The sequence below is a fragment of the Cherax quadricarinatus genome, chromosome 11 (genome assembly GCF_038502225.1).
Source record: "Cherax quadricarinatus isolate ZL_2023a chromosome 11, ASM3850222v1, whole genome shotgun sequence".
In the NCBI taxonomy this organism is placed as follows: Eukaryota; Metazoa; Arthropoda; class Malacostraca; order Decapoda; family Parastacidae; genus Cherax; species Cherax quadricarinatus.
This window is the reverse complement of record NC_091302.1, coordinates 39,082,714-39,110,194: the sequence shown is the minus strand read 5'-3', so window position 1 is coordinate 39,110,194 and position 27,481 is coordinate 39,082,714. Positions and strand designations below refer to the sequence as shown.

Below are 27,481 nucleotides of genomic sequence, written 5' to 3'. Positions count from 1 at the left end.
GTTTATACCACAAGCAGATCTACCTGGGTGACTTGATAAAGTCCAGTGTGTGGGTGAAACATTGTCAATACTCACATTATACCGCTCTTGTGTTCAGTTTTCCATCGTCTTGGTATTTTATACTATTTACTTCCATGTTGACAACTGCAGCAGTCAGCATGCCGACAACTGCAGGAGTCAGCATGCCGACAACTGCAGGAGTTAGCATGCCGACAACTGCACGAGTTAGCATGCCGACAACTGCAGGAGTTAGCATGCCGACAACTGCAGGAGTTAGCATGCCGACAACTGCACGAGTTAGCATGCCGACAACTGCAGGAGTTAGCATGCTGACAACTGCAGCAGTCAGCATGCCGACAACTGCAGGAGTTAGCATGCCGACAACTGCAGCAGTCAGCATGCCGACAACTGCAGGAGTTAGCATGCCGACAACTGCAGCAGTCAGCATGCCGACAACTGCAGGAGTTAGCATGCCGACAACTGCAGCAGTCAGCATGCCGACAACTGCAGCAGTCAGCATGCTGACAACTGCAGGAGTCAGCCACGTAAGGACTAAAATTTAAGAAGATAGTGAAGCTTGCAAAGAGCAAAACTCGACTCGTGAAGACAGCAGTGCTGAGGTACATGACAGCAGCAGTGCTGAGGTACATGACAGCAGCAGTGCTGAGGTACATGACAGCAGCAGTGCAGAGGTACATGACAACAGCAGTGCTGAGGTACATGACAGCAGCAGTGCTAAGGTACATGACAGCAGCAGTGCTGAGGTACATGACAGCAGCAGTGCTGAGGTACATGACAGCAGCAGTGCAGAGGTACATGACAACAGCAGTGCTGAGGTACATGACAGCAGCAGTGCTGAGGTACATGACAGCAGCAGTGCTGAGGTACATGACAGCAGCAGTGCTGAGGTACATGACAGCAGCAGTGCTGAGGTACATGACAACAGCAGTGCTGAGGTACATGACAGCAGCAGTGCTGAGGTACATGACAACAGCAGTGCCACGGAAGAAAAAAACTTCACGAATCAGAGAAGTAAAACGTGCACGTGAAGACAGGCAAGAGAAGAAGCAGTGCCCTACGACGCTGGGGGTGAAGACAAAGAGAAAGAAGACACAGGAGGCACAGCTGCCGTCCACAGGATGGATATGGGGTGCACAATAAATTGGTCACTTCGGTAGGAAAATCTAATCTCTACCATAATAACAGCAGCAGCGACACTGATGCAGGCAGGAAACTAGAAATTACTTCTTCACAAGAAGGGGATACAAGGTGCACACTGTGTGGTGTAAGGGGATCCAAGGGACACTGTGGTGGAAGGAGATCCAAGGGACACTGTGGTGGAAGGGGATCGAAGGGACACTGTGGTGGAAGGGGATCCAAGTGACACTGTGTATGCTACAACTACCGGAAACCTGGACATATTAGAAGACATACGTTATTAACGAGGAAGACGGGACGGTGGTTCCTGGAACTACGGGATGAAACATGGGCCCAGCCCCACTGATTTTGTAATAATGTTGGCAGAATTACCGACAATATGTTAGGTAAAGGGACATACGTGCAACTAATGCGACATGTTATTGTGGCTCTCCAGGAGCTTTGTCTACGGCTTGACAAAGCTCATGGAGAGCAAAACGTTGCCACAATAAAATTTAACATCAGTTGCACATGTGTCCTTGTACCTAACCCACTGATTTTACTCCGCCGAGCTGTACTGCGTGTTCAGGTGTTGTGGCATCATTATACGGTAGAGTGTTACTGGAAGATGTGCGTCCTCTTCAAGCTCCGTTACTTGTCCTTCACCAGGTACAAAAACCTGGTATCTTTTCTTGAGTTCCCGACATTCCTTCTTGTCACTGTGAGAGGTTTTCTGTACTTCAAGATGATTACATGATCCTTCACCCAAACTTCATCTTGTTTATATGGCTCCAAACTTGGCCTGCATCTCCACTAGTAGAGTAATAATGAACTAAGTCAAATCAGAGACTGCCACAATGGAAAGCTCTGTTCAAGGCTAAATACTCGTCCCAATTCTCTCTTTCATTCTGATATCAGACGTAGGCCAAGACAAATTCTTTGTAGACGATACTAGAATTTGTACGGGCTGTATCCAATGAGGACACTGGGAATCTGGAGAGCTGATATAAATTAAGTCTGCAAGTGGGCCACAGAACACAATGTGATGGTGAGTGAGGATATATTTCAATTACTTCCCAACGGAAAATTTCAGGAAAAAAAATCGAAAACGGAGTTTAAAACAAACTCAAACTACTCCATAAAGCGGAAGATAAATGTGAGAGATTTAGGAGTGATAATGTCAGAAAATCTCGCATTGTAAGAGCGCAAAAGTGTCATTACTATAACTGCATGGAAAATGACAGGCTGGATAATTAAAACCTTCAGACCAGAGATGCGATTTAGTGACTTGCTCCCTTCTAGACCTTAATACTGTTGTACACTAACAGCCACTTTTAAGGCAAGCGAAATTACATTTCTGAAGAATGTACAGAGAATCTTCACTGCCCAGTCAAGCATCTAAATTAATGGTTAAGCTTTATGTCCCTGAAAGTGGATCACTCTGGAGGGATCGGTTCCAACTCTCCACATAAATCACTCCTAGATGGAATAAAATTCCCGTAATGAAAAGCACGGGTGCAACGAATATACGAGAAGATAAATTAAAAATATAAAGAGAGAGACTTTTCAACACTTCTTGTATGTACACCTGCTGTACCTTTGAGGGGTTTCCATAATTTCTACTCCCGGGGCATAAGAAAAATTACCAAGAGACACTCAGCTATCAGGTCAGTTCCTGATCAGCAGAGCTGTGGCACCCACACTCGACTGTATGCAGCCATCACCAACAGTATGGTTGACGAGGTCATCAGCTAGGAGGCTTGGTCTGGAGTCGAGCCACAAAATCAACTTAAGGTGACCTTCAGGCGGTGCTTCTCACTCATATACTGCCTCTGGTTTTTCTCTTATTTAATAATATCATTTAAACTTTGGTGTCCATTTCTTCGTACATTTACAACACACTTCAGTAACCAGACCTGAGTTTTGGCTTGGATAACTTCAAATATAGGTTAGATAAATGCACGAGTTAATGGAGTTATCAAATATTATTCTTTGGGTAACACTGATAATGGGTTGGACGAATGTTTTTGTTAGGGGGTTTGGGTTTGACAAAGACCTGCTAATTATGGGCCAGTAGGCCTGATGCAGTGTTCCTATTCGTTTTTAAATGAGCCGAGGCAACGTGCGTGCGTGCGTGCGCGTGTGGAATTACTGCACTTCTGCTTTCACTCCAAGAGATAAATTGCATAAAATACCCACATAATGAAAAATTAACACATATACGGTATAATGGGTTCCTTTATTGACTACGTTTCGCCCACACAGTGAGCTTTATCAAGTCAAGTAGATCTACCTGGGTAAAGAGTACTGAGTACATAAGGTGGAGAATGTTGGGTAGGTTGGATTTTAGACCAACGTGCAGGAGACGGGCGAGTGTGTATGTTGTTATGTAGGATAAACATGAAGTTTCCTGGCAAGGTGTTCACATATGTTGTAAGAGTTGTTGTTCTGGTTGAAACTGTTAGATATACACATAAGTGGTAATTCCAAGAACCTGCGGTACTGTCTTCCTGACTATGAGTCTTGCGTCTCTAAAGTGGATTAAATGACTGTGGAATTTCGGTGAAGAACGCAGGTGTCCCTTACATCGTAGGTTCTGCCTGCACTCCTACCTGTCTTGTCTCCGCTGTTATCTTGACTTTCATTATTAATGCCTTCAGAGTTCTCAATGGTCCCCTCACCTGGCAGGTACAAGTTCTGTGTTGGAGAGTGCTCCACCTGAAGTTCACCCACCCCTGACTCACCCACCTTCACCTGCGGTGTGATCTGGCTTCTGCTGCACCATCTGACACCTGTGACACACCTTACCTGCTTCACAATGTCAAGTCTGAGGTACCTACCCTACACCTTGTTATTGTACTGCCGTGTACTCTCACATTATTATTATTATTATTACTATTATTATTATTATAAGCAAAAAGAAGCGCTGACCCTCTGAGAAGTAATGTTTATCAACACACAGAATATAATAATAATCAACATATGGAATATAAGAATACTGATCAACACACAATATAACGAGTAATATTGATCAACACAGAGTCAATGGCGTCACAGTGACCTGCTTCGAGAGAGTACTCCCACATCCCAGCCTGTGACCAGGTTCGTCTGATGCTTGCCTGGTCAACCAGGCTGTTGCTGTTGGCGGCCAGCGGGCCCACCTGGCTCATCAGGCAAAGCTACTTACCTGGAGTATACCTGGAGTGTTCCCAGAGTCAACGTCCCCTGCGGCCCCGTCCAGGCCTCCCGGTGGATGACTTGATCAATGAGGCTGTTGGTTTGTCAATCTTACTAATTAACACCGACAAGTTGTAAAACACGCTTGTGATTATCAAGACAGCCACTGAAGACACGTTTCGCCCAGTCCAGTTCAAAGGACAAGAACATAAGAAGGGAGAAACACTGCAGCAGGCCTGTTGGCCCATACTGGGCAGGTCCTTCACAAAAGAAACTCACTAACTTTACTGAAGAAGTCTCTGGTGGACGAAATGTACCCTCAATAAGTCTCTTATATACAGGCTGTTGGTGCTGGCCTCATGATCAGGTTCCAGGCTGTTGGTGCTGGCCTCATGATCAGGTTCCAGGCTGTTGGTGCTGGCCTCATGATCAGGTTCCAGGCTGTTGGTGCTGGCCTCATGATCAGGTTCCAGGCTGTTGGTGCTGGCCTCATGATCAGGTTCCAGGCTGTGGTGCTGGCCTCATGATCAGGTTCCAGGCTGTTGGTGCTGGCCTCATGATCAGGTTCCAGGCTGTTGGTGCTGGCCTCATGATCAGGTTCCAGGCTGTTGGTGCTGGCCTCATGATCAGGTTCCAGGCTGTTGGTGCTGGCCTCATAATCAGGTTCCAGGCTGTTGGTGCTGGCCTCATGATCAGGTTCCAGGCTGTTGGTGCTGGCCTCATGATCAGGTTCCAGGCTGTTGGTGCTGGCCTCATGACCAGGTTCCCTCCTGAAGACATAAGAACATAAAGCTGCAGTATAACCGCTGGACTTCCGTTGCTTACACTTCTTGATATAAATCCCAGCAATCTATTTGCCATATTACGCACGCTTAGGCACTACTGTCTTGAAGATTGAGACACTTATGCAACATATGGGAATGAACATTAAAATGGTATAAAATACCGACAGGTTGTTAGGTAAGACACATATGCAACAGTTAGGTATCTTTATTTCGAAACGTTTCGCCTACACAGTAGGCTTCTTCAGTCGAGTACAGAAAAGTTGATAGAAGCAGAAGATACTTGAAGACGATGTAATCAGTCCATCACCCTTGAAGTTCTGAGGTGGTCAGTCCCTCAGTCTGGAGAAGAGTATTGTTCCATAGTTTCGAAATAAACATACCTAACTGTTGCATATGTGTCTTACCTAACAACATATGGGAATCTTTATTCAGGAAACGTTTCGCCACACAGTGGCTTCATCAGTCCAATACAAAGTAGAAAGGCGTAAGGAGAGGAGGAGTTTGAGGTAATCAGTCCCTCAGCCTGGAGTCGATGTGTTCAGTCCATCAATCTTGTAGAATGTACAGCATAGGGCCGTAGACGTGGCTTATATACTGTAGTCAGGTGAGGCGAAGCAGGAGGCGGGGTCATAGTGGTACCATCCACTAGTCGAAGTAGGTCTTCGTCCAAAGGTTGGACAAGTGTTGAAGAATTCTTTGTAACAAGATCCCATGATGCTGGAGTGTCTGACAGTTGTGATGAATGTGATGAATCTTCAAACTTTTTTTCGCCATAAGAAAGGAGAGGCACTATACTAGGTTAACTGGCCCATGTTAGGCAGGTCCAACTCACTCTAACTTATGTACTTATCTAACATTAATGCTGCCCAAGGTTCTGGCATCAATGACGCCACTCGTGAGTTTGTTCCGTATGTTCAAAACTTTATTACCAAACTAATACTTTCCTAAATCCTTTCTGAACTTAATTTTTTCCAACTTGAACCCATTGCCATCGTGGTTAGATATTTTTAGTACGTTATTTATATCCTTTTTATCTATTCCTCTCTATTACGCCTTTCCAGAGAGTGTAAATTCAGTACCCTCAGTCTATCCTCACAGGAATGATTGCTGATACACGGGAACAGCTTCGCCATTCTTCTCTGCATGTTTTCCAGGGCACTGATGTCCAGTCTATAATACAGAGACCAGAATTGTGCAGCATAATCTAAATGATGCCTTACTAAGGATGCATAAAGTTGAAGCATAACCTGAGGACAAACACATTCACACACAAGAGGTGTAGGTGGGGTGACCTACCTTAGTTCTGTTGAGGGGGATGGAGAAGTCCCAGTCTGGGGCCACGAACAGGTAGCCACACTTGGACACCTTCCTGCTTGCCTGCAACACAAACAAACACATATTAATACTCAGTACAAACATGCATTAAAATTAACACATGTGAGCACAATATTGTTATTAAACACACACACACACACATACACAGGCAGGAAATAAGTACATGAGGGCACAGTTTAATAAGACAAATGAATCAGAGGGAGAATTAGACACATGCAACTTTTGGGTATCTTTAATGTAGACGTTTCGCCATCCAGTTGCTTTATCAATACAAATTCTAGGACATAATTTGAAGACAGTAGAACTATATACAAATGATGAGGTAATCAGTCCCTCAGCCTTGGAGTTGGTGTGAAGAGCACCGTAGTAGTGAAGAATGTGGAGCACAGGCAAGAAGGCTGGCGCTTATATACTGGCGTCAGGTGAAAATGGGGCAGGTAGCAGACGAAGGCATTGTCACTGGTAGGCGGGACTCCCCAGTGGAAGTAGGTCATATCCAAGGGACGGGTTAGTAGAAGTGAAGAAGGTTGTAGAGATGTCCTCTGAACCAAGATTCCATGATGTTGCAGTGTCTGACAGGTTGTACATGAATGGTATACAGTACCGACAATACCGATTACGCCGCTCAGTTTTGGTCTCCTTACTACAGGATGGATATAGATTCACTGGAGAACATACAGAAAAGAATGACTAAAATGATTTACTGTATAAGGAATCTCTAGTATGAAGACAGACTTAGAACCTTGAATGTCCACTCTCTGGAGAGACGTACAATGAGATATATCATCGAAGTGTATAAGTGGATGACGGGCATAAACAAAGGTGATATTAATAAAGTACTGAGGGTGTCGAACCAGGTAAGAACCAGAAATAACAGATTTAAGTTGGATAAATTTAGATTTAGAAAGGACATATGTAAGTACTGGTTGTCGAACAGAGTTGTGGATGCGTGGAACAATCTTCTGAGTAGGGTGATAGAGGCTAGGATCCTGGGTGGCTTTAAAAGGCGACTGGACAAATATACGAGTGGGAGGTGCTGGGTTTGATTGGTGTCGTGAGTACGGGAGTAAATTCTTGAGTAGCTTTGGGTAGTGGTTCTTTTGATAAGGACCTGCCTTGTATGGGCCAGTAGGCCTTCTGCAGTGTTCCTCCATTCTTATGTTCTTATATTAAGAACAGGTATGATTGAGCCCACGACACTAGGAGGGAGTGAACCCGGTAACCAGCAGTCAAGATACAGAGCCAGTAGCCGACGCTCGACTCCTGCAACCACAAATAAGAAAAAAATACACACACACATACAAGCACGTATAAAAACGGAAGAGATCTTAAGGTCTGCAACCCAACAAGTACCAGAACTGAAAGAATGCACTATGAGAGGCTGAAGAAACTGAAACTGACGAACTTGCAGGAAGAAGGGGAGACATGATTACAACATACACAATCTTAAGAGGAACTGATAGGGCAGATAGGGACAGTGTTTGAATTAAGAGGACCAGGATCAAGAAAATATAGGTGGAAGTTGAAGATGTAAAGAAGTATTTCTTTAGCCTCAGGATGGTTGAAAAGTGGAATGACTTAGATGAGGCAGTAGTGGAGGCAAACTCAATACACAGCTTCAAGAGCAGATATGAGAAGATGTAAGGAGCAAGACATAAGTGATGCCTATCAATGAAAGCAGTATAGGCGGGGCCAAGAGCTGAATCCCTGCAAACACAACTCGGTGAGTACACATCAAAGCCATAATGGGGGCTGGCAGCATAGCACACTGCCATAACAACATACTCGAGTGAGAGATATGAGAAGAAGTACAAAATAAACCCAATGAAAAGAAAAGGCGCCGTGGACACAATAAGACTCATCATCTTACCAGCAGACATCAGAAACACTGCTACGACAAATGTAGAAGTTTTCAAGAGGAATTTGGACAACTACCTCCACCAAGTGCCAATCAACCAGGCTGTGATGGATATGTGGGCCAGCAGCAACAGCGTGACTGACCAGGCAAGCTCATCAAAGATATAAAGATAACAAAGTTGTGATAAATGGTTTTGAAAACCCACTGGTGCACAAGTGTCTCGATCTTCAGATACAAAGATACACACTAGACACTGAACGTGTCACGTGTCAGTGATTCTGGGGAATAATCTTCCACCACATTTACCTTAAGATGGAAATAGTACACGATTAGGAACTATGAAGAAGGAAAACAGAAGTTCGTAAGATTTACCTGTAGTCTTACTCGTTCATGAGACAGAAAAGATCAACAATCCTGCCAGAGTGAAAAAAATATAAGAGATTTCCATTTCTCATTCATTTGCAAGGAAAGTAATATTTTCATGCTGGTTGGTGCCTACCTGACTAAGGGCGGGAAAACTTGCTGACACCTAGAAAACTGCAAATGTAGTCCCAATATGGAAGCAGAAAATGTAAGGGAGCAGTGAATGACAGTTTAGTATCACTGACATGTATACTGTTCTGTGTACCAGGAAAGATAATAAGAAAAAGGTCGGTTGAGTACATAAACAAAAGGAACTCTTTCAGAAACCCAGCATAAATTTAGGAAGGGTAAGTTCTGCCTCAATAACACACTAGAATTCTATTGCAGAATAACGTAGATAAAGTAAGACAAGCAGGGATGGGTAGAGTGCAAATTTTTGAACTACAAAACATCATGTAACACTTTGAATGAAGATTGATTTATGAATTACTGGAACAAGAAGGGATACAAGAATAAGTATGGCATTGGATGCAGGAAGACCTAACGAAGACAGAGGGTGAATGGTAAGTGTAACGAATGGGATTCCTCAAGTATCAGTACTAGGACCAGAGAGATTGGTATACCGGAATCACTTCCTACGAGAACATGAGGCTCAGTAGATGCTGCATAAAACCTCAAAAGAAAACATATGTACACAAAACTGAGCAAGACGTCCACAGTCTCTCTTCGTGCATAACATTACCAACATACCCTGACTGTCTTTTAAGAGGCACGTAAGTGCCTCATTTTCCCCTATAATCTACCTTGTCCAAAATTACTATCACATTTGCTATGTCTGTTTTGTAAGGTGAAGTCCAGGATCTTTCCTTAATTCATTGTATAACTTAACAAATCTTTGACGGTAATTGCGCTCACACGTCTTCAACACAACTGTAGTTTATGGTGGAAAAATGAGCATGTTAATTATTAGAGGACGGGGAACTTAGGTGCCTTTTAAGATGAACTATACAAGTTCCTGACCATTTACATACTATTAAGTGGGTCAGTTAAAACCCCCCAAAAAATATTAAGTTATTCAAATGGCAAAATAAAAAGTTTAGTTTATTTTGTTCAAACTTATATTTTATAAAATAACACAAAGAGATAATGAATGTACAAACTGAGCAAATTCTACTTTCTTAGGCTACACAGTTATATTGTCAGAATAATGCAAAAAACTGGTGTTAACTGCCCCTGGTGTGGAGCACCTGACACCTGGCTGTGTCTGCTGAGACAACTATGGTCGTACTTCATATAAAACGTCGTAAAAAACATAAACCACTCACTGAACACTAAGTACTGGCACTTCATAATTCTGGTATATTTCTTCATCAATACTGGTGCTAGAGCGAATATAAGAACAATGGTTGAAGACCATGATGAATACTTCACCAGGCTGAGGGACTGATCACCTCTAACTACTACATCAATGTTAATGCACTGATCACATCATCTTTACCTCTCCACTGCTGTTGTCTTCATATTCATACTTCTGTATTCGACTGAAGTAATGTACTGTGCCAGCGAAGCTTTTCAGATTAGATACCTCACCTAGTAGCGATACAACCATAGTAAGTTCACAGTTATCTACTTGTTGATATTATATACCATAATTATACCGAGGAACACAATAGCCACGTCTCTCTTTTCTCGCTCTACCGAATAACATGGTCACTAAAATATCTGCTTGAAAAGGCAATGGTTTCTTTATAAATGTCCTTCGTTGTCATGCTGTCACATTCACCAGTGTGATATACATCAGCAACTTCTGCAACATTAAATGCCACGGTCTGAGAAGCATCTACCACCTTAAGGATCTCTATATATCTTTAATAAGAAAGTATAGTTATGGTCTTCCTCCTGCATGTGCGCACCAGCCTCCACATATCACAAACACTTATAGAGTTAATACTGGAGCTCTCAACTCTTCCTTCACGTGCTCTTACTTGCCACTCTTGAACGTGTATGTATGAAAAAATACCACACTTAAAATAGTAAATAAAAACCAGAGCACTTTCATGATCTTTAAGTTCTTCCTCTGAACTTGTGTAAGTACATACAATCCTCAGGTTTTATTTCCTACTTCCATTCTGGTATTATTTTCATATTTGCAATCACACATTTTATTGTGATTTTTCCATATGTATATATATATATATATATATATATATATATATATATATATATATATATATATAACGCGGGAGAGAGATAGGAGACGGAAGGGAAGGTAATAGATAATCTTAGTGGAGAGGGAAGGAGGGAAACACAAGGAGACAGAAGCCATATCAGGCTCCTGGACCTGTATTGTCTGGCTTCACTCTCTCACTTCTCCATTTCTACCTGACTCACTCCCTCCCTCCATACAACCCTCCCCTCCTCCCTACTTCGTCTCTCCATTCTTAATTAAGAAATTTCATTCGGATTTTTAGCCCCGGAGGGTTAACCACCCAGGATAACCCAACAAAGTCAGTGCGTCATCAAGGACTGTCTTCTTATTTCCATTATGGTCCTCAATCTTGTCCCCCAGGATGCGACCCACACTAGTCGACTAACTCCCAGGTACCTACTTGCTGCTAGGTGAACAGAGCAACAGGTGTAAGGAAATGTTTCTACCTCGCCGGGAATCGAACCCGGGACCTCCGTGTGTGAAGCAAGAGCTTTGGCAGCCAGGCCACGCCCTCCATCAAACAATTACAGGCTATGCACTATTAGGAAACACACAGGAAGGTCAAGTGCACACTGACTGCAACAACAACTTGATGTAATTTACTTGTCGTATAACATCTTCATGGGAATACAAGAACAGATAGCAATCCCACCAGAGTGCAAAACATTTAACACTTTTATTTTGCAGTAACAATGCACCATACACACACACACACACACACACACACACACACACACACATTTTTTTCATTTAAGTTAATGTAAAAGTTAATTATTTTGTACAAAAAGAACCTTAGAAAGCTTACCTAACCTTATTATAACAAGCCTAATTTAAATTAGCCTAATCCAACTAAATATATTTTAGATAAGTTTACAATAATTTAATAATAATCAAACACAATGAAATATATATATTTTCGTTAGGATCAGAATGATTTTTGCGAAATTATTGCATACACAAATTTTCACTTGCCTTATTCGGCAAGAAGAGCGTTATTATTTAAGCCAAAATCGCAAGTTTTACATATATGGCACCCCCCCTCACATACACACACGCATATACACATACATACACACACACACACACACACACACACACACACATACACACACACACACACACACACACACACACACACACACACACACACACACACACATACACACACACACACACACACACACACACACACACACACACACACACACACAACAGGCCTAGTGTCTAATCGACATGTGCCTAGGACAAAATGGTAACACACACACACACACACACACACACACACATACAACAGGCCTAGTGTCTAATCGACATGTGCCTAGGACAAAATGGTAACACACACACACACACACACACACACACACACACACACACACACACACACACACACAGACGAGATACAATAAAGCTCATGGAGCAGGGAGAGTGGACCTAGTAGCGACCAGCGAAGAGGTGGGGCCAGGAGCTACGACTCATCCTCTACAACCACAAACAGTTGAGTACACACATACAATAGCAGACAGGTTGCAGGTCTGGCCTGGCAAATGACCTGACGACTGGAATTTAACCTCACCAACTGAAAAGGTATGAAGTTAGGGAAAGGGTAAACAAAACCATAGACGGAGCAGAGACTCCTGAGGCAACAACTGCAAACCTCACTCTAGGAGCACCTTGGGGTGAGTATTGTAGCCAGCGTGTCGCCTGAGGTACTACAACCCAATAATCATTGCTGCTGCAAATGCACGTCTGGCAAATTTAAGACCAGCTTTCAGAAACCTAAGCAGGGCATCATGCACAACAGTTTATGCTACGTACATCTGTGTTGCATCATGCAGCACCAGTACACAACCCACACCTGGTCAACCATGGTGGATCATGCAGCACAAGTACACAACCCACACCTAGTCAACCATGTTGGATCATGCAGCACAAGTATACAACCCACACCTAGTCAACCATGTTGGATCATGCAGCACAAGTACACAACCCACACCTGGTTAACCATGTTGGATCATGCAGCAGCAGCACACAACCCACACCTAGTCAACCATGTTGGATCATGCAGCACCAGTACACAACCCACACCTAGTCGACGATGTTGGATCATGCAGCACCAGTACACAACCCACACCTGGTCAACCATGTTGGATCATGCAGCACCAGTACACAACCCACACCTAGTCAACCATGTTGGATCATGCAGCACCAGTACACAACCCACACCTAGTCAACCATGTTGGATCATGCAGCACAAGTACACAACCCACACCTGGTCAACCATGTTGGATCATGCAGCACAGGTACACAACCCACATCTAGTCAACCATGTTGGATCATGCTGTAGCAGCACACAACCCACACCTAGTCAACCAAGTTGGATCATGCAGCACAAGTACACCACCGACACCTGGTCAACCATGTTGGATCATGCAGCACCAGTACACAACCCACACCTAGTCAACCATGTTGGATCATGCAGCACCAGTACACAACCCACACTTAGTCAACCATGTTGGATCATGCAGCACCAGTACACAACCCACACCTAGTCAACCATGTTGGATCATGCAGCACAAGTACACAACCCACACCTGGTCAACCATGTTGGATCATGCAGCACCAGTACACAACCCACACCTAGTCAACCATGTTGGATCATGCAGCACAAGTACACAATCCACACCTAGTCAACCATGTTGGATCATGCAGCACCAGTACACAACCCACACCTGGTCAACCATGTTGGATCATGCAGCACCAGTACACAACCCACACCTAGTTAACCATGTTGGATCATGCAGCACAAGTACACAATCCACACCTAGTCAACCATGTTGGATCATGCAGCACAAGTACACAACCCACACCTGGTCAACCATGCCAAGAAACTGGAGGAAGTGCAAAGGTTTGCAACGAGACTAGTCCCGGAGCTACATAAGTGGTATGTGTATAGTATAAAAGAGAAATTGTGAATAACACTGAGGGAGAACACGGGTATAACACAGATGAAGAACACTTGTGTATAACAAAGAGGAAGAACACTTGTGTATAACACAAAGGAAGAACATTTGGGTATAACAGAGGAAGAACACTTGGCTATAACACAGAGGAAGAACACTTGTGTATAACAAAGAGGAAGAACACTTGTGTATAACACAAAGGAAGAACATTTGGGTATAACAGAGGAAGAACACTTGGCTATAACACAGAGGAAGAACACTTGTGTATAACAAAGAGGTAGAACACTTGGGTATAACACAGAGGAACACTTGGGTATTGCACAAAGGAAGAACACTTGGGTATTACACAAAATAAGAACACTTGGGTATTACACAAAGGAAGAACACTTGGGTATTACACTTGTGCATAATACAGAGGAAGAGCAGTTGGGTATAACACAAGAGTTTTTCAAACCTGTATCTTGGTGCAGACGGGTTACAAACATGTATCTTGGTGCAGACAGGTTACAAACATGTATCTTGGTGCAGACGGGTTACAAACATGTATCTTGGTGCAGACGGGTTACAAACATGTATCTTGGTGCAGACAGGTTACAAACATGTATCTTGGTGCAGACGGGTTACAAACATGTATCTTGGTGCAGACAGGTTACAAACATGTATCTTGGTGCAGACAGGTTACAAACATGTATCTTGGTGCAGACGGGTTACAAACATGTATCTTGGTGCAGACGGGTTACAAACATGTATCTTGGTGCAGACAGGTTACAAACATGTATCTTGGTGCAGACGGGTTACAAACATGTATCTTGGTGCAGACGGGTTACAAACATGTATCTTGGTGCAGACGGGTTACAAACATGTATCTTGGTGCAGACAGGTTACAAACATGTATCTTGGTGCAGACGGGTTACAAACATGTATCTTGGTGCAGACAGGTTACAAACATGTATCTTGGTGCAGACGGGTTACAAACATGTATCTTGGTGCAGACGGGTTACAAACATGTATCTTGGTGCAGACGGGTTACAAACATGTATCTTGGTGCAGACGGGTTACAAACATGTATCTTGGTGCAGACAGGTTACAAACATGTATCTTGGTGCAGACAGGTTACAAACATGTATCTTGGTGCAGACAGGTTACAAACATGTATCTTGGTGCAGACGGGTTACAAACATGTATCTTGGTGCAGACAGGTTACAAACATGTATCTTGGTGCAGACGGGTTACAAACATGTATCTTGGTGCAGACGGGTTACAAACATGTATCTTGGTGCAGACGGGTTACAAACATGTATCTTGGTGCAGACGGGTTACAAACAAGAACTCAACTACCCGGGTTAAACGACCTAATTACTTGACTAGTGACAACTCCCTGGCGACGGCGCTAACAACCATACCACCGACTTAATTACTTGTCAGCTAATTAGCCACTAACATACATCCGCGGACGTAATGATCGCTCGCTACACAATACGTCGTTAGAACGTTGAGACTCGTCAATTAAACGAGAATGATTTCGCAAACAAGGTAATTAGCAAACTTAACTACTGGCTACCGTACCCCCTTCAGTGAGCGTACTTGATGTTGCTAACAGGCTTTTGATCCAAGGATTTGAAGCTATCTTCCCATTGCCCGAATCAAACCCAGACGCTGTATAATTCTTAAGGGTTTAACGCTTCCAATAATAATAAAGTTGATCATACTAGAATAAGATAAAAGAGGAAGAATATATTAAAAGAAAAATAAAATTCAGAGGATGTTGATAAGGAAGGAATAAGTGGGCAGTGGTGACAAGTGGGCTCCCTCAAGGCTCAGTGCTTGCACCACTGGTGTGTCTGAAGTGAGTCTTGCACCACTGATGTGTCTGAAGCGAGTCTTGTACCACTGGTGTGTCTGAAGTGAGTCTTGTACCATTGGTGTGTCTGAAGTGAGTCTTGTACCACTGGTGTGTCTGAAGTGAGTCTTGCACCACTGATGTGTCTGAAGTGAGTCTTGCACCACTGATGTGTCTGAAGTGAGTCTTGCACCACTGATGTGTCTGAAGTGAGTCTTGCACCACTGATGTGTCTGAAGTGAGTCTTGCACCACTGATGTGTCTGAAGTGAGTCTTGCACCACTGATGTGTCTGAAGTGAGTCTTGCACCACTGATGTGTCTGAAGTGAGTCTTGCACCACTGATGTGTCTGAAGTGAGTCTTGCACCACTGATGTGTCTGAAGTGAGTCTTGCACCACTGGTGTGTCTGAAGTGTGTCTTGTACCACTGGTGTGTCTGAAGTGAGTCTTGCACCACTGGTGTGTCTGAAGTGTGTCTTGTACCACTGGTGTGTCTGAAGTGAGTCTTGCACCACTGGTGTGTCTGAAGTGTGTCTTGTACCACTGGTGTGTCTGAAGTGAGTCTTGCACCACTGATGTGTCTGAAGTGAGTCTTGCACCACTGATGTGTCTGAAGTGAGTCTTGCACCACTGGTGTGTCTGAAGTGAGTCTTGCACCACTGGTGTGTCTGAAGTGAGTCTTGCACCACTGGTGTGTCTGAAGTGAGTCTTGCACCACTGGTGTGTCTGAAGTGAGTCTTGCACCACTGATGTGTCTGAAGTGAGTCTTGCACCACTGATGTGTCTGAAGTGAGTCTTGCACCACTGATGTGTCTGAAGTGAGTCTTGCACCACTGGTGTGTCTGAAGTGAGTCTTGCACCACTGGTGTGTCTGAAGTGAGTCTTGCACCACTGGTGTGTCTGAAGTGAGTCTTGCACCACTGGTGTGTCTGAAGTGAGTCTTGCACCACTGGTGTGTCTGAAGTGAGTCTTGCACCACTGATGTGTCTGAAGTGAGTCTTGCACCACTGATGTGTCTGAAGTGAGTCTTGCACCACTGATGTGTCTGAAGTGAGTCTTGCACCACTGATGTGTCTGGAGTCTTGCACCACTGATGTGTCTGAAGTGAGTCTTGTACCACTGATGTGTCTGAAGTGAGTCTTGTACCACTGATGTGTCTGAAGTGAGTCTTGCACCACTGATGTGTCTGAAGTGAGTCTTGCACCACTGATGTGTCTGAAGTGAGTCTTGCACCACTGATGTGTCTGAAGTGAGTCTTGCACCACTGATGTGTCTGAAGTGAGTCTTGCACCACTGATGTGTCTGAAGTGAGTCTTGCACCACTGATGTGTCTGAAGTGAGTCTTGCACCACTGATGTGTCTGAAGTGAGTCTTGCACCACTGATGTGTCTGAAGTGAGTCTTGCACCACTGATGTGTCTGAAGTGAGTCTTGCACCACTGATGTGTCTGAAGTGAGTCTTGCACCACTGATGTGTCTGAAGTGAGTCTTGTATCACTGATGTGTCTGAAGTGAGTCTTGTACCACTGATGTGCCTGAAGTGAGTCTTGCACCACTGATGTGTCTGAAGTGAGTCTTGTACCACTGATGTGCCTGAAGTGAGTCTTGCACCACTGATGTGTCTGAAATGAGTCTTGTACCACTGATGTGCCTGAAGTGAGTCTTGCACCATTGATGTGTCTGAAGTGAGTCTTGTACCACTGATGTGCCTGAAGTGAGTCTTGCACCACTGATGTGCCTGAAGCGAGTCTTGAACCACTGATGTGCCTGAAGCGAGTCTTGCACCACTGATGTGTCTGAAGTGAGTCTTGCACCACTGATGTGTCTGAAGGGAATCTTGCACCACTGATGTGTCTGAAGTGAGTCTTGCACCACTGATGTGTCTGAAGGGAGTCTTGCACCACTGACGTGTCTGAAGGGAGTCTTGCACCACTGATGTGTCTGAAGTGAGTCTTGCACCACTGATGTGCCTGAAGTGAGTCTTGCACCACTGATGTGTCTGAAGTGAGTCTTGCACCACTGATGTGCCTGAAGTGAGTCTTGCACCACTGATGTGCCTGAAGTGAGTCTTGCACCACTGATGTGTCTGAAGTGAGTCTTGCACCACTGATGTGCCTGAAGTGAGTCTTGCACCACTGATGTGTCTGAAGTGAGTCTTGCACCACTGATGTGTCTGAAGTGAGTCTTGCACCACTGATGTGCCTGGAGTCTTGTACCACTGATGTGTCTGAAGTGAGTCTTGCACCACTGATGTGTCTGAAGTGAGTCTTGCACCACTGATGTGTCTGAAGTGAGTCTTGCACCACTGATGTGTCTGAAGTGAGTCTTGCACCACTGATGTGTCTGAAGTGAGTCTTGCACCACTGGTGTGTCTGAAGTGAGTCTTGCACCACTGATGTGTCTGAAGTGAGTCTTGCACCACTGATGTGTCTGAAGTGAGTCTTGCACCACTGATGTGTCTGAAGTGAGTCTTGCACCACTGATGTGTCTGAAGTGAGTCTTGTACCACTGGTGTGTCTGAAGTGAGTCTTGCACCACTGATGTGTCTGAAGTGAGTCTTGTACCACTGATGTGTCTGAAGTGAGTCTTGCACCACTGATGTGTCTGAAGTGAGTCTTGCACCACTGATGTGTCTGAAGTGAGTCTTGTACCACTGATGTGTCTGAAGTGAGTCTTGCACCACTGATGTGTCTGAAGTGAGTCTTGTACCACTGATGTGTCTGAAGTGAGTCTTGTACCACTGATGTGTCTGAAGTGAGTCTTGTACCACTGATGTGTCTGAAGTGAGTCTTGTACCACTGATGTGTCTGAAGTGAGTCTTGCACCACTGATGTGTCTGAAGTGAGTCTTGCACCACTGGTGTGTCTGAAGTGAGTCTTGCACCACTGATGTGTCTGAAGTGAGTCTTGCACCACTGGTGTGTCTGAAGTGAGTCTTGCACCACTGGTGTGTCTGAAGTGAGTCTTGCACCACTGATGTGTCTGAAGTGAGTCTTGCACCACTGATGTGTCTGAAGTGAGTCTTGCACCACTGATGTGTCTGAAGTGAGTCTTGCACCACTGATGTGTCTGGAGTCTTGCACCACTGATGTGTCTGAAGTGAGTCTTGTACCACTGATGTGTCTGAAGTGAGTCTTGTACCACTGATGTGTCTGAAGTGAGTCTTGCACCACTGATGTGTCTGAAGTGAGTCTTGCACCACTGATGTGTCTGAAGTGAGTCTTGCACCACTGATGTGTCTGAAGTGAGTCTTGCACCACTGATGTGTCTGAAGTGAGTCTTGCACCACTGATGTGTCTGAAGTGAGTCTTGCACCACTGATGTGTCTGAAGTGAGTCTTGCACCACTGATGTGTCTGAAGTGAGTCTTGCACCACTGATGTGTCTGAAGTGAGTCTTGCACCACTGATGTGTCTGAAGTGAGTCTTGCACCACTGATGTGTCTGAAGTGAGTCTTGCACCACTGATGTGTCTGAAGTGAGTCTTGCACCACTGATGTGTCTGAAGTGAGTCTTGTATCACTGATGTGTCTGAAGTGAGTCTTGTACCACTGATGTGCCTGAAGTGAGTCTTGCACCACTGATGTGTCTGAAGTGAGTCTTGTACCACTGATGTGCCTGAAGTGAGTCTTGCACCACTGATGTGTCTGAAATGAGTCTTGTACCACTGATGTGCCTGAAGTGAGCCTTGCACCATTGATGTGTCTGAAGTGAGTCTTGTACCACTGATGTGCCTGAAGTGAGTCTTGCACCACTGATGTGCCTGAAGCGAGTCTTGAACCACTGATGTGCCTGAAGCGAGTCTTGCACCACTGATGTGTCTGAAGTGAGTCTTGCACCACTGATGTGTCTGAAGGGAATCTTGCACCACTGATGTGTCTGAAGTGAGTCTTGCACCACTGATGTGTCTGAAGGGAGTCTTGCACCACTGACGTGTCTGAAGGGAGTCTTGCACCACTGATGTGTCTGAAGTGAGTCTTGCACCACTGATGTGCCTGAAGTGAGTCTTGCACCACTGATGTGTCTGAAGTGAGTCTTGCACCACTGATGTGCCTGAAGTGAGTCTTGCACCACTGATGTGCCTGAAGTGAGTCTTGCACCACTGATGTGTCTGAAGTGAGTCTTGCACCACTGATGTGCCTGAAGTGAGTCTTGCACCACTGATGTGTCTGAAGTGAGTCTTGCACCACTGATGTGTCTGAAGTGAGTCTTGCACCACTGATGTGCCTGGAGTCTTGTACCACTGATGTGTCTGAAGTGAGTCTTGCACCACTGATGTGTCTGAAGTGAGTCTTGCACCACTGATGTGTCTGAAGTGAGTCTTGCACCACTGATGTGTCTGAAGTGAGTCTTGCACCACTGATGTGTCTGAAGTGAGTCTTGCACCACTGGTGTGTCTGAAGTGAGTCTTGCACCACTGATGTGTCTGAAGTGAGTCTTGCACCACTGATGTGTCTGAAGTGAGTCTTGCACCACTGATGTGTCTGAAGTGAGTCTTGCACCACTGATGTGTCTGAAGTGAGTCTTGTACCACTGGTGTGTCTGAAGTGAGTCTTGCACCACTGATGTGTCTGAAGTGAGTCTTGTACCACTGATGTGTCTGAAGTGAGTCTTGCACCACTGATGTGTCTGAAGTGAGTCTTGCACCACTGATGTGTCTGAAGTGAGTCTTGTACCACTGATGTGTCTGAAGTGAGTCTTGCACCACTGATGTGTCTGAAGTGAGTCTTGTACCACTGATGTGTCTGAAGTGAGTCTTGTACCACTGATGTGTCTGAAGTGAGTCTTGTACCACTGATGTGTCTGAAGTGAGTCTTGTACCACTGATGTGTCTGAAGTGAGTCTTGCACCACTGATGTGTCTGAAGTGAATCTTGCACCACTGATGTGTCTGAAGTGAGTCTTGCACCACTGATGTGTCTGAAGTGAGTCTTGCACCACTGATGTGTCTGAAGTGAGTCTTGCACCACTGATGTGTCTGAAGTGAGTCTTGCACCACTGATGTGTCTGAAGTGAGTCTTGCACCACTGATGTGTCTGAAGTGAGTCTTGCACCACTGATGTGTCTGAAGTGAGTCTTGCACCACTGATGTGTATGAAATATTTAAATGATACTGCACAGGAACCTGAGTCTTATGATTCACTGTTTGAGGAGATGAAAATAAGAAAAATGACCAGAGAGAAGATCCAGGAAGAAGACTGTAACAAGATGCAAGAAGACTAATTGTATCCAAGAAGAGTTGAAGAGGCAGAAGACATGGTCAGGGAGGAGATTACTGGGAGGGGGGGGAGACAGAACATACCCTGGGAGGGGGGGAGACAGAACATACCCTGGGAGGGGGGGAGACAGAACATACCCTGGGAGGGGGGGAGACAGAACATACCCTGGGAGGGGGGGAGACAGAACATACCCTGGGAGGGGGGGAGACAGAACATACCCTGGGAGGGGGGAAGACAGAACATACCCTGGGAAGGGGGAGACAGAACATACCCTGGGAGGGGGGGAGACAGAACATACAAGGGGCGGGGGGGAGACAGAACATGCCCTGGGAGGGGGTAAACAGAACATACCCTGGGAGGGGGGGAGACAGAACATACCCTGGGAGGGGGGGAGACAGAACATACCCTGGGAGGGGGGGAGACAGAACATACCCTGGGAGGGGGGGAGACAGAACATCCCCTGGGAGGGGGGGAGACAGAACATACCCTGGGAGGGGGGAAGACAGAACATACCATGGGAGGGGGGAGACAGAACATACCCTGGGAAGGGGGAGACAGAACATACCCTGGGAGGGGGGGAGACAGAACATACAATGGGAGGGGGGGAGACAGAACATACAATGGGAGGGGGGGAGACAGAACATGCCCTGGGAGGGGGAAAACAGAACATACCCTGGGAGGGGGGGAGACAGAACATACCCTGGGAGGGGGGGAGACAGAACATACCCTGGGAGGGGGGTGAGACAGAAAATACCCTGGGAGAGGGAGACAGAACATACCCTGGGAGGGGGTGAGACAGAGAACATAACCTGGGAGAGGGGGAGACAGAACATACCCTGGGAGGGGGGGAGACAGAACATACCCTGGGAGGGGGGGAGACAGAACATACCCTGGGAGGGGGGGAGACAGAACATACCCTGGGAGGGGGGGAGACAGAACATACCCTGGGAGGGGGGGAGACAGAACATACCCTGGGAGGGGGGTGAGACAGAAAATACCCTGGGAGAGGGAGACAGAACATACCCTGGGAGGGGGTGAGACAGAGAACATATACCCTGGGAGGGAGGTGAGACAGATAACACGCACACCCTGGGAGGGGGGTGAATCAGAACATACCCTGGGAGGAGGGTGAGACAGAGAACATACCCTGGGAGAGGGATGAGACAGAACATACCCTGGGAGGGGGGTGAGACAGAACATACCCTGGGAGGAGGGGTGAGACAGAGAACATACCCTGGGAGAGGGATGAGACAGAACATACCCTGGGAGGGGGGTGAGACAGAACATACCCTGGGAGGGGGTGAGACAGAGAACATATACCCTGGGAGGGAGGTGAGACAGATAACACACATACCCTGGGAGGGGGGTGAGACAGAGAACATACCCTGGGAGGGGGTGAGACAGAGAACATACCCTGGGAGGGGGTGAGACAGAGAACATACCCTGGGAGGGGAGTGAGACAGAGAACATACCCTGAGAGGGGGGTGAGACAGAGAACATACCCTGAGAGGGGGGTGAGACAGAGAACATACCCTGGGAGGGGGGTGAGACAGAGAACATACCCTGGGAGAGGGATGAGACAGAACATACCCTGGGAGGGGGATGAGACAGAGAACATACCCTGGGAGGGGGGTGAGACAGAGAACATATACTCTGGGAGGGGGGTGAGACAGAACATACCCTGGGAGGGGGGTGAGACAGAGAAAATACCCTGGGAGAGGGATGAGACAGAACATACCCTGGGAGGGGGGTGAGACAGAGAACATACCCTGGGAGGGGGGTGAGACAGAGAATATACCCTGGGAGGGGGGTGAGACAGAATATACCCTGGGAAAGGGGTGAGACAGAAAACATACCCTGGGAGGGGGGGTGAGACAGAGAACATACCCTGGGAGAGGGATGAGACAGAACATACCCTGGGAGGGGGGGTGAGACAGAGAACATACCCTGAGAGAGGGATGAGACAGAACATACCCTGAGAGGGGGGTGAGACAGAATATACCCTGGGAGGGGATGAGACAGAGCATACCCTGGGAGGGGGGTGAGACAGAATATACCCTTGGAGGGGGTGAGAGAGAACATACCCTGGGAGGGGGTGAGACAGAGAACATACCCTGGGAGAGGGATGAGAGAACATACAATGGGAGGGGGGTGAGACAGAGAACATACCCTGGGAGGGGGATGAGACAGAGAACATATACCCTGGGAGGGAGGTGAGACAGATAACACATGTACCCTGGGAGGGGGGTGAGACAGAACATACCCTGGGTGGGGGGGTGACAGAGAACATACCCTGGGAGGGGGGGTGAGACAGAGAACATACCCTGGGAGGGGGGATGAGACAGAGAACATACCCTGGGAGGGGGGTGAGACAGAGAACATACCCTGGGAGGGGGGGTGAGACAGAGAACATACCCTGGGAGGGGAGTGAGACAGAACATACCCTGGGAGGGGGGTGAGACAGAACATACCCTGGGAGGGGTGGTGAGACAGAACATACATTGGGAGGGGGGTGAGACAGAGAACATACCCTTTGAGGGGGTGAGACAGCGAACATACCCTGGGAGGGGGGTGAGACAGAACATACCCTTTGAGGGGGGTGAGGCAGAACATACCCTTGGAGGGGGGTGAGAAAGAGAACATACCCTGGGAGGGGGGTGAGACAACATACCCTGGGAGGGGGGTGAGACAGAGAACATACCCTGGGAGTGGGGTGAGACAGCGAACATACCCTGGGAGGGGGGTGAGACAGAACATACCCTGGGCGGGGGTGAGACAGAGAACAGACCCTGGGAGGGGGGGTGAGACAGAGAACATAGCCTTTGAGGGGGGTGAGACAGAACATACCCTTGGAGGGGGGTGAGACAGAGAACATACCCTGGGAGGGGGGTGAGACAGAACATACCCTGGGAGGGGGGTGAGACAGAACATACCCTGGGAGGGGGTGAGACAGAACATACCCTGGGAGGGGGGTGAGAAAGAGAACATACCCTGGGAGGGGGGTGAGACAGAACATACCCTGGGAGGGGGGTGAGACAGAACATACCCTGGGAGGGGGGTGAGACAGAACATACCCTGGGAGGGGGGTGAGACAGAACATACCCTGGGAGGGGGGTGAGACAGAACATACCCTGGGAGGGGGGTGAGACAGAACATACCCTGGGAGGGGGGTGAGACAGAACATACCCTGGGAGGGGGGTGAGACAGAACATACCCTGGGAGGGGGGTGAGACAGAACATACCCTGGGAGGGGGGTGAGACAGAACATACCCTGGGAGGGGGGTGAGACAGAACATACCCTGGGAGGGGGGTGAGACAGAACATACCCTGGGAGGGGGGTGAGACAGAACATACCCTGGGAGGGGGGTGAGACAGAACATACCCTGGGAGGGGGGTGAGACAGAACATACCCTGGGAGGGGGGTGAGACAGAACATACCCTGGGAGGGGGGTGAGACAGAACATACCCTGGGAGGGGGGTGAGACAGAACATACCCTGGGAGGGGGGTGAGACAGAACATACCCTGGGAGGGGGGTGAGACAGAACATACCCTGGGAGGGGGGTGAGACAGAACATACCCTGGGAGGGGGGTGAGACAGAACATACCCTGGGAGGGGGGTGAGACAGAACATACCCTGGGAGGGGGGTGAGACAGAACATACCCTGGGAGGGGGGTGAGACAGAACATACCCTGGGAGGGGGGTGAGACAGAACATACCCTGGGAGGGGGGTGAGACAGAACATACCCTGGGAGGGGGGTGAGACAGAACATACCCTGGGAGGGGGGGTCACTGCAGACATCTTGCTACGTCAGGGAGTAATACAACAAACAAATCACAAGAACACCCTTGATATACCTTTGGTAAGTTTCAAGAGTTTTTCCACTTCCGGATCTAGGGCCTGGGCCAGACTTGTCTGGTGCTTGCCTGGCCAACCAGGTTGTTGCTGCTGGCCATCCACTGGCCCACATATCCATCACAGCCTGGTTGATCTGGCACCTGAAGATACTTTTCTAGTTTTCTCTTGAAGACTTCTACACTTGTTCCAGCAATGTTTCTGATATCTTCTGGAAAGATGTTGAATAATCTGGGCCCACGAATGTTAATACTGTGTTCTCTTACAGCATTCACGGCGCCCCTGTTTTTTACTGGGTTTATTCTGCATTTCCTCCCAAATCTCCCACTCAAGTATGTTCTGGTAGTGTGCAAATTTGGGATTAGGCCCTCAAGTACTTTCCACGTATGTATTATCATGTATCTCTCTCTCTTCAGCTCCAGTGAGTACATATTTAGGACTTTGAGACGTTCCTAGTAATTTAAATGCTTTATTGGCTCTATCTAGGGTTAGGCTGTAAATAATCTATTTCAGCTCACCAATATCTATTCACCAAACAATATCATGAACTAGTGAGCACAGGCGATCTGAAAAGTTTCACTTTTGGCACTATTTAATTGGTTTTGAAAGTTCTCATTATCCACCGTCGCCAGCATGCGCAAAACTAACCAACTTCACAACTGTTTTCAACAACCTTTAAGAATTATTTAGGACATGATACTTAATGTACACTAGAATCATCTTGAACCAACATGAAGTGTGGTCCTGGTCAAGTATATAACAAACAGCTGTAAAAGGTTTTGCTACCAGATGAAGGTTGGAACTGAGGGCGCTGGACGTCGAGGAGAGACAAACTCTACAAATACTAGATAACAAGAGTACCAGGAAGTAATATGATCATGACAAACTAATCAAGAGTGCGAGTATATACGAACTGGCTGTTTGAGCTGCAAGGAAAGCACAAGTCCATGAACACAGACGGTGGGTAAGATGCAAATGAACCATAAGAATGTTAGAACAGGCTTGTTAAGACTCAAGGTAACAGGTGAGGCGAAGGTGTGATGGGGACAGACAATATGCACAGCTTCCAGAACAAGAAAGATTGGGCAATGGAGGAGAGGACTCAGTAACGTCGGTCGACACAAGTTTCAAGACGAGGCTACGAACCATATACCTCTGATATACCTTTGAAGAATTTCCAGAGTATATCTACTCTCTGAGCCCGGCCATGGGCCAGGCTCGTCTGCTGCTCGCCTGGTCAACCAGGCTGTTGCTACTGGAGGCCCGCTGCCCCACACAGCCTGGTTGATCTGGCACCTGGTGAAGATACTTGTCTAGTTCCCTCTTGAAGGCTTCAACACTTGCAGTGTTTCTGATATCTTCTGGTAAGATGTTGAAAAGTCTGGGACCCCGGATGTTGATACAGTGTTCCCTTATTGTCCCCACTGCACCCCTGCTCCTCACTAGGTTTATTTTACACTTCCTCCCATATCTCTCACTCCAGTATGTTGTTATGGCAGTGTGCAGATTTGGGACCAAGCCTTCGAGTACCTTCCAGGTATATATTATCATGTACCTCTCTCTCCTCCGCTCCAATGAGTACATGTTCAAAACTTGCAGGCGTTCCCAGTAGTTTAGGTGCTTTACTGGCTCAATGTGAGTCGTAAACGATCTCTGTATTTGTTCCAGCTCCGATATTTCTCCTGCACTGAACGGGGCCGTCAGCACTGAGCAATATTCTAAGTGAGGGAGCACTAGCGATTTGAAGAGTGTCACCATCGGCATTGTTTCCCTTGTTTTGAAAGTTCTCAATACCCACCCCGTCATCTTCCTGGCTGTCGTGATCTTTGTCTTGTTATGGTCTTTAAAAGAAAGGTCCGCTGACATAATTATTCCCAGGTCTTTTACGTTTTCCTTACGTTCTATTTGGTGACCCTCTTGAGTTTTGTATATAGTGATCCTTTTGAGTTCATTCTTGCCATACCTAAGCAGCTGGAACTTATCACCATTGAACGTCATGTTGTTTTCTACTGCCCACTGGAAAACCCTGTTTATGTCTTCCTGTACTTTTTCAGTGTCCTCTACCGTACTGACTTTCATGCTTATTTTACTGTCATCTGCAAATGATGATACAAAAGTGTGCCGGGTGTTTTTGTCTATGTCTGCTATGAGGATGAGGAACAGCAGAGGTGCCAGGACAGTGCCTTGGGGCACTGAGCTTTTGACCTCGCTGATGCTGCATCTTGGCCTGTTCGCTTCTACTTTTTGTGTTGTGTGTGTCAGGAAACCGAAAATTCATCTGCCTACCTTCCCCGTAATGCCCATGACTCAACCCAATGTATACACGGACTGAAACGTTGTCATAAGCTTCTCTCTCTCTCTTATGTGCGGGTTATTTGTGTGAGCACACACACACACACACACACACACACACACACACACACACACACACACACACACACACACACACACACACAAAACTACACCCAGGACTGGGACATGAAGGTCACTTCTTAACATGATTGTACTACTAAACACAATTCATGTATGCTAGAAGTGAGCTACACGGAGAATGTGTAGAGTGAAGCAGTAGTGTTGGGGAGGATCAGTGAAGCAGTAGTGTTGGGGAGGATCAGTGAAGCAGTAGTGTTGGGGAGGATCAGTGAAGCAGTAGTGTTGGGGAGGATCAGTGAAGCAGTAGTGTTGGGGAGGATCAGTGAAGCAGTAGTGTTGGGGAGGATCAGTGAAGCAGTAGTGTTGGGGAGGATC

At 46.5% G+C, this 27,481-nt stretch overlaps 1 protein-coding gene across 22 annotated transcripts in view; it reads right to left on the bottom strand.

Moving 5' to 3' along the window:
• The window catches only part of osp (myosin phosphatase Rho interacting protein outspread), a 595,661-nt gene that overhangs the window by 359,702 nt on the left and 208,478 nt on the right, over window positions 1–27,481 (bottom strand). For all 22 annotated transcript variants that reach the window (XM_070084011.1, XM_070084013.1, XM_070084000.1 and 19 more), the window contains one exon: window positions 6,396–6,476. In XM_070084011.1, the coding sequence (XP_069940112.1) occupies window positions 6,396–6,476 (81 nt within the window). The remainder of the gene's footprint in view (window positions 1–6,395; window positions 6,477–27,481) is intronic.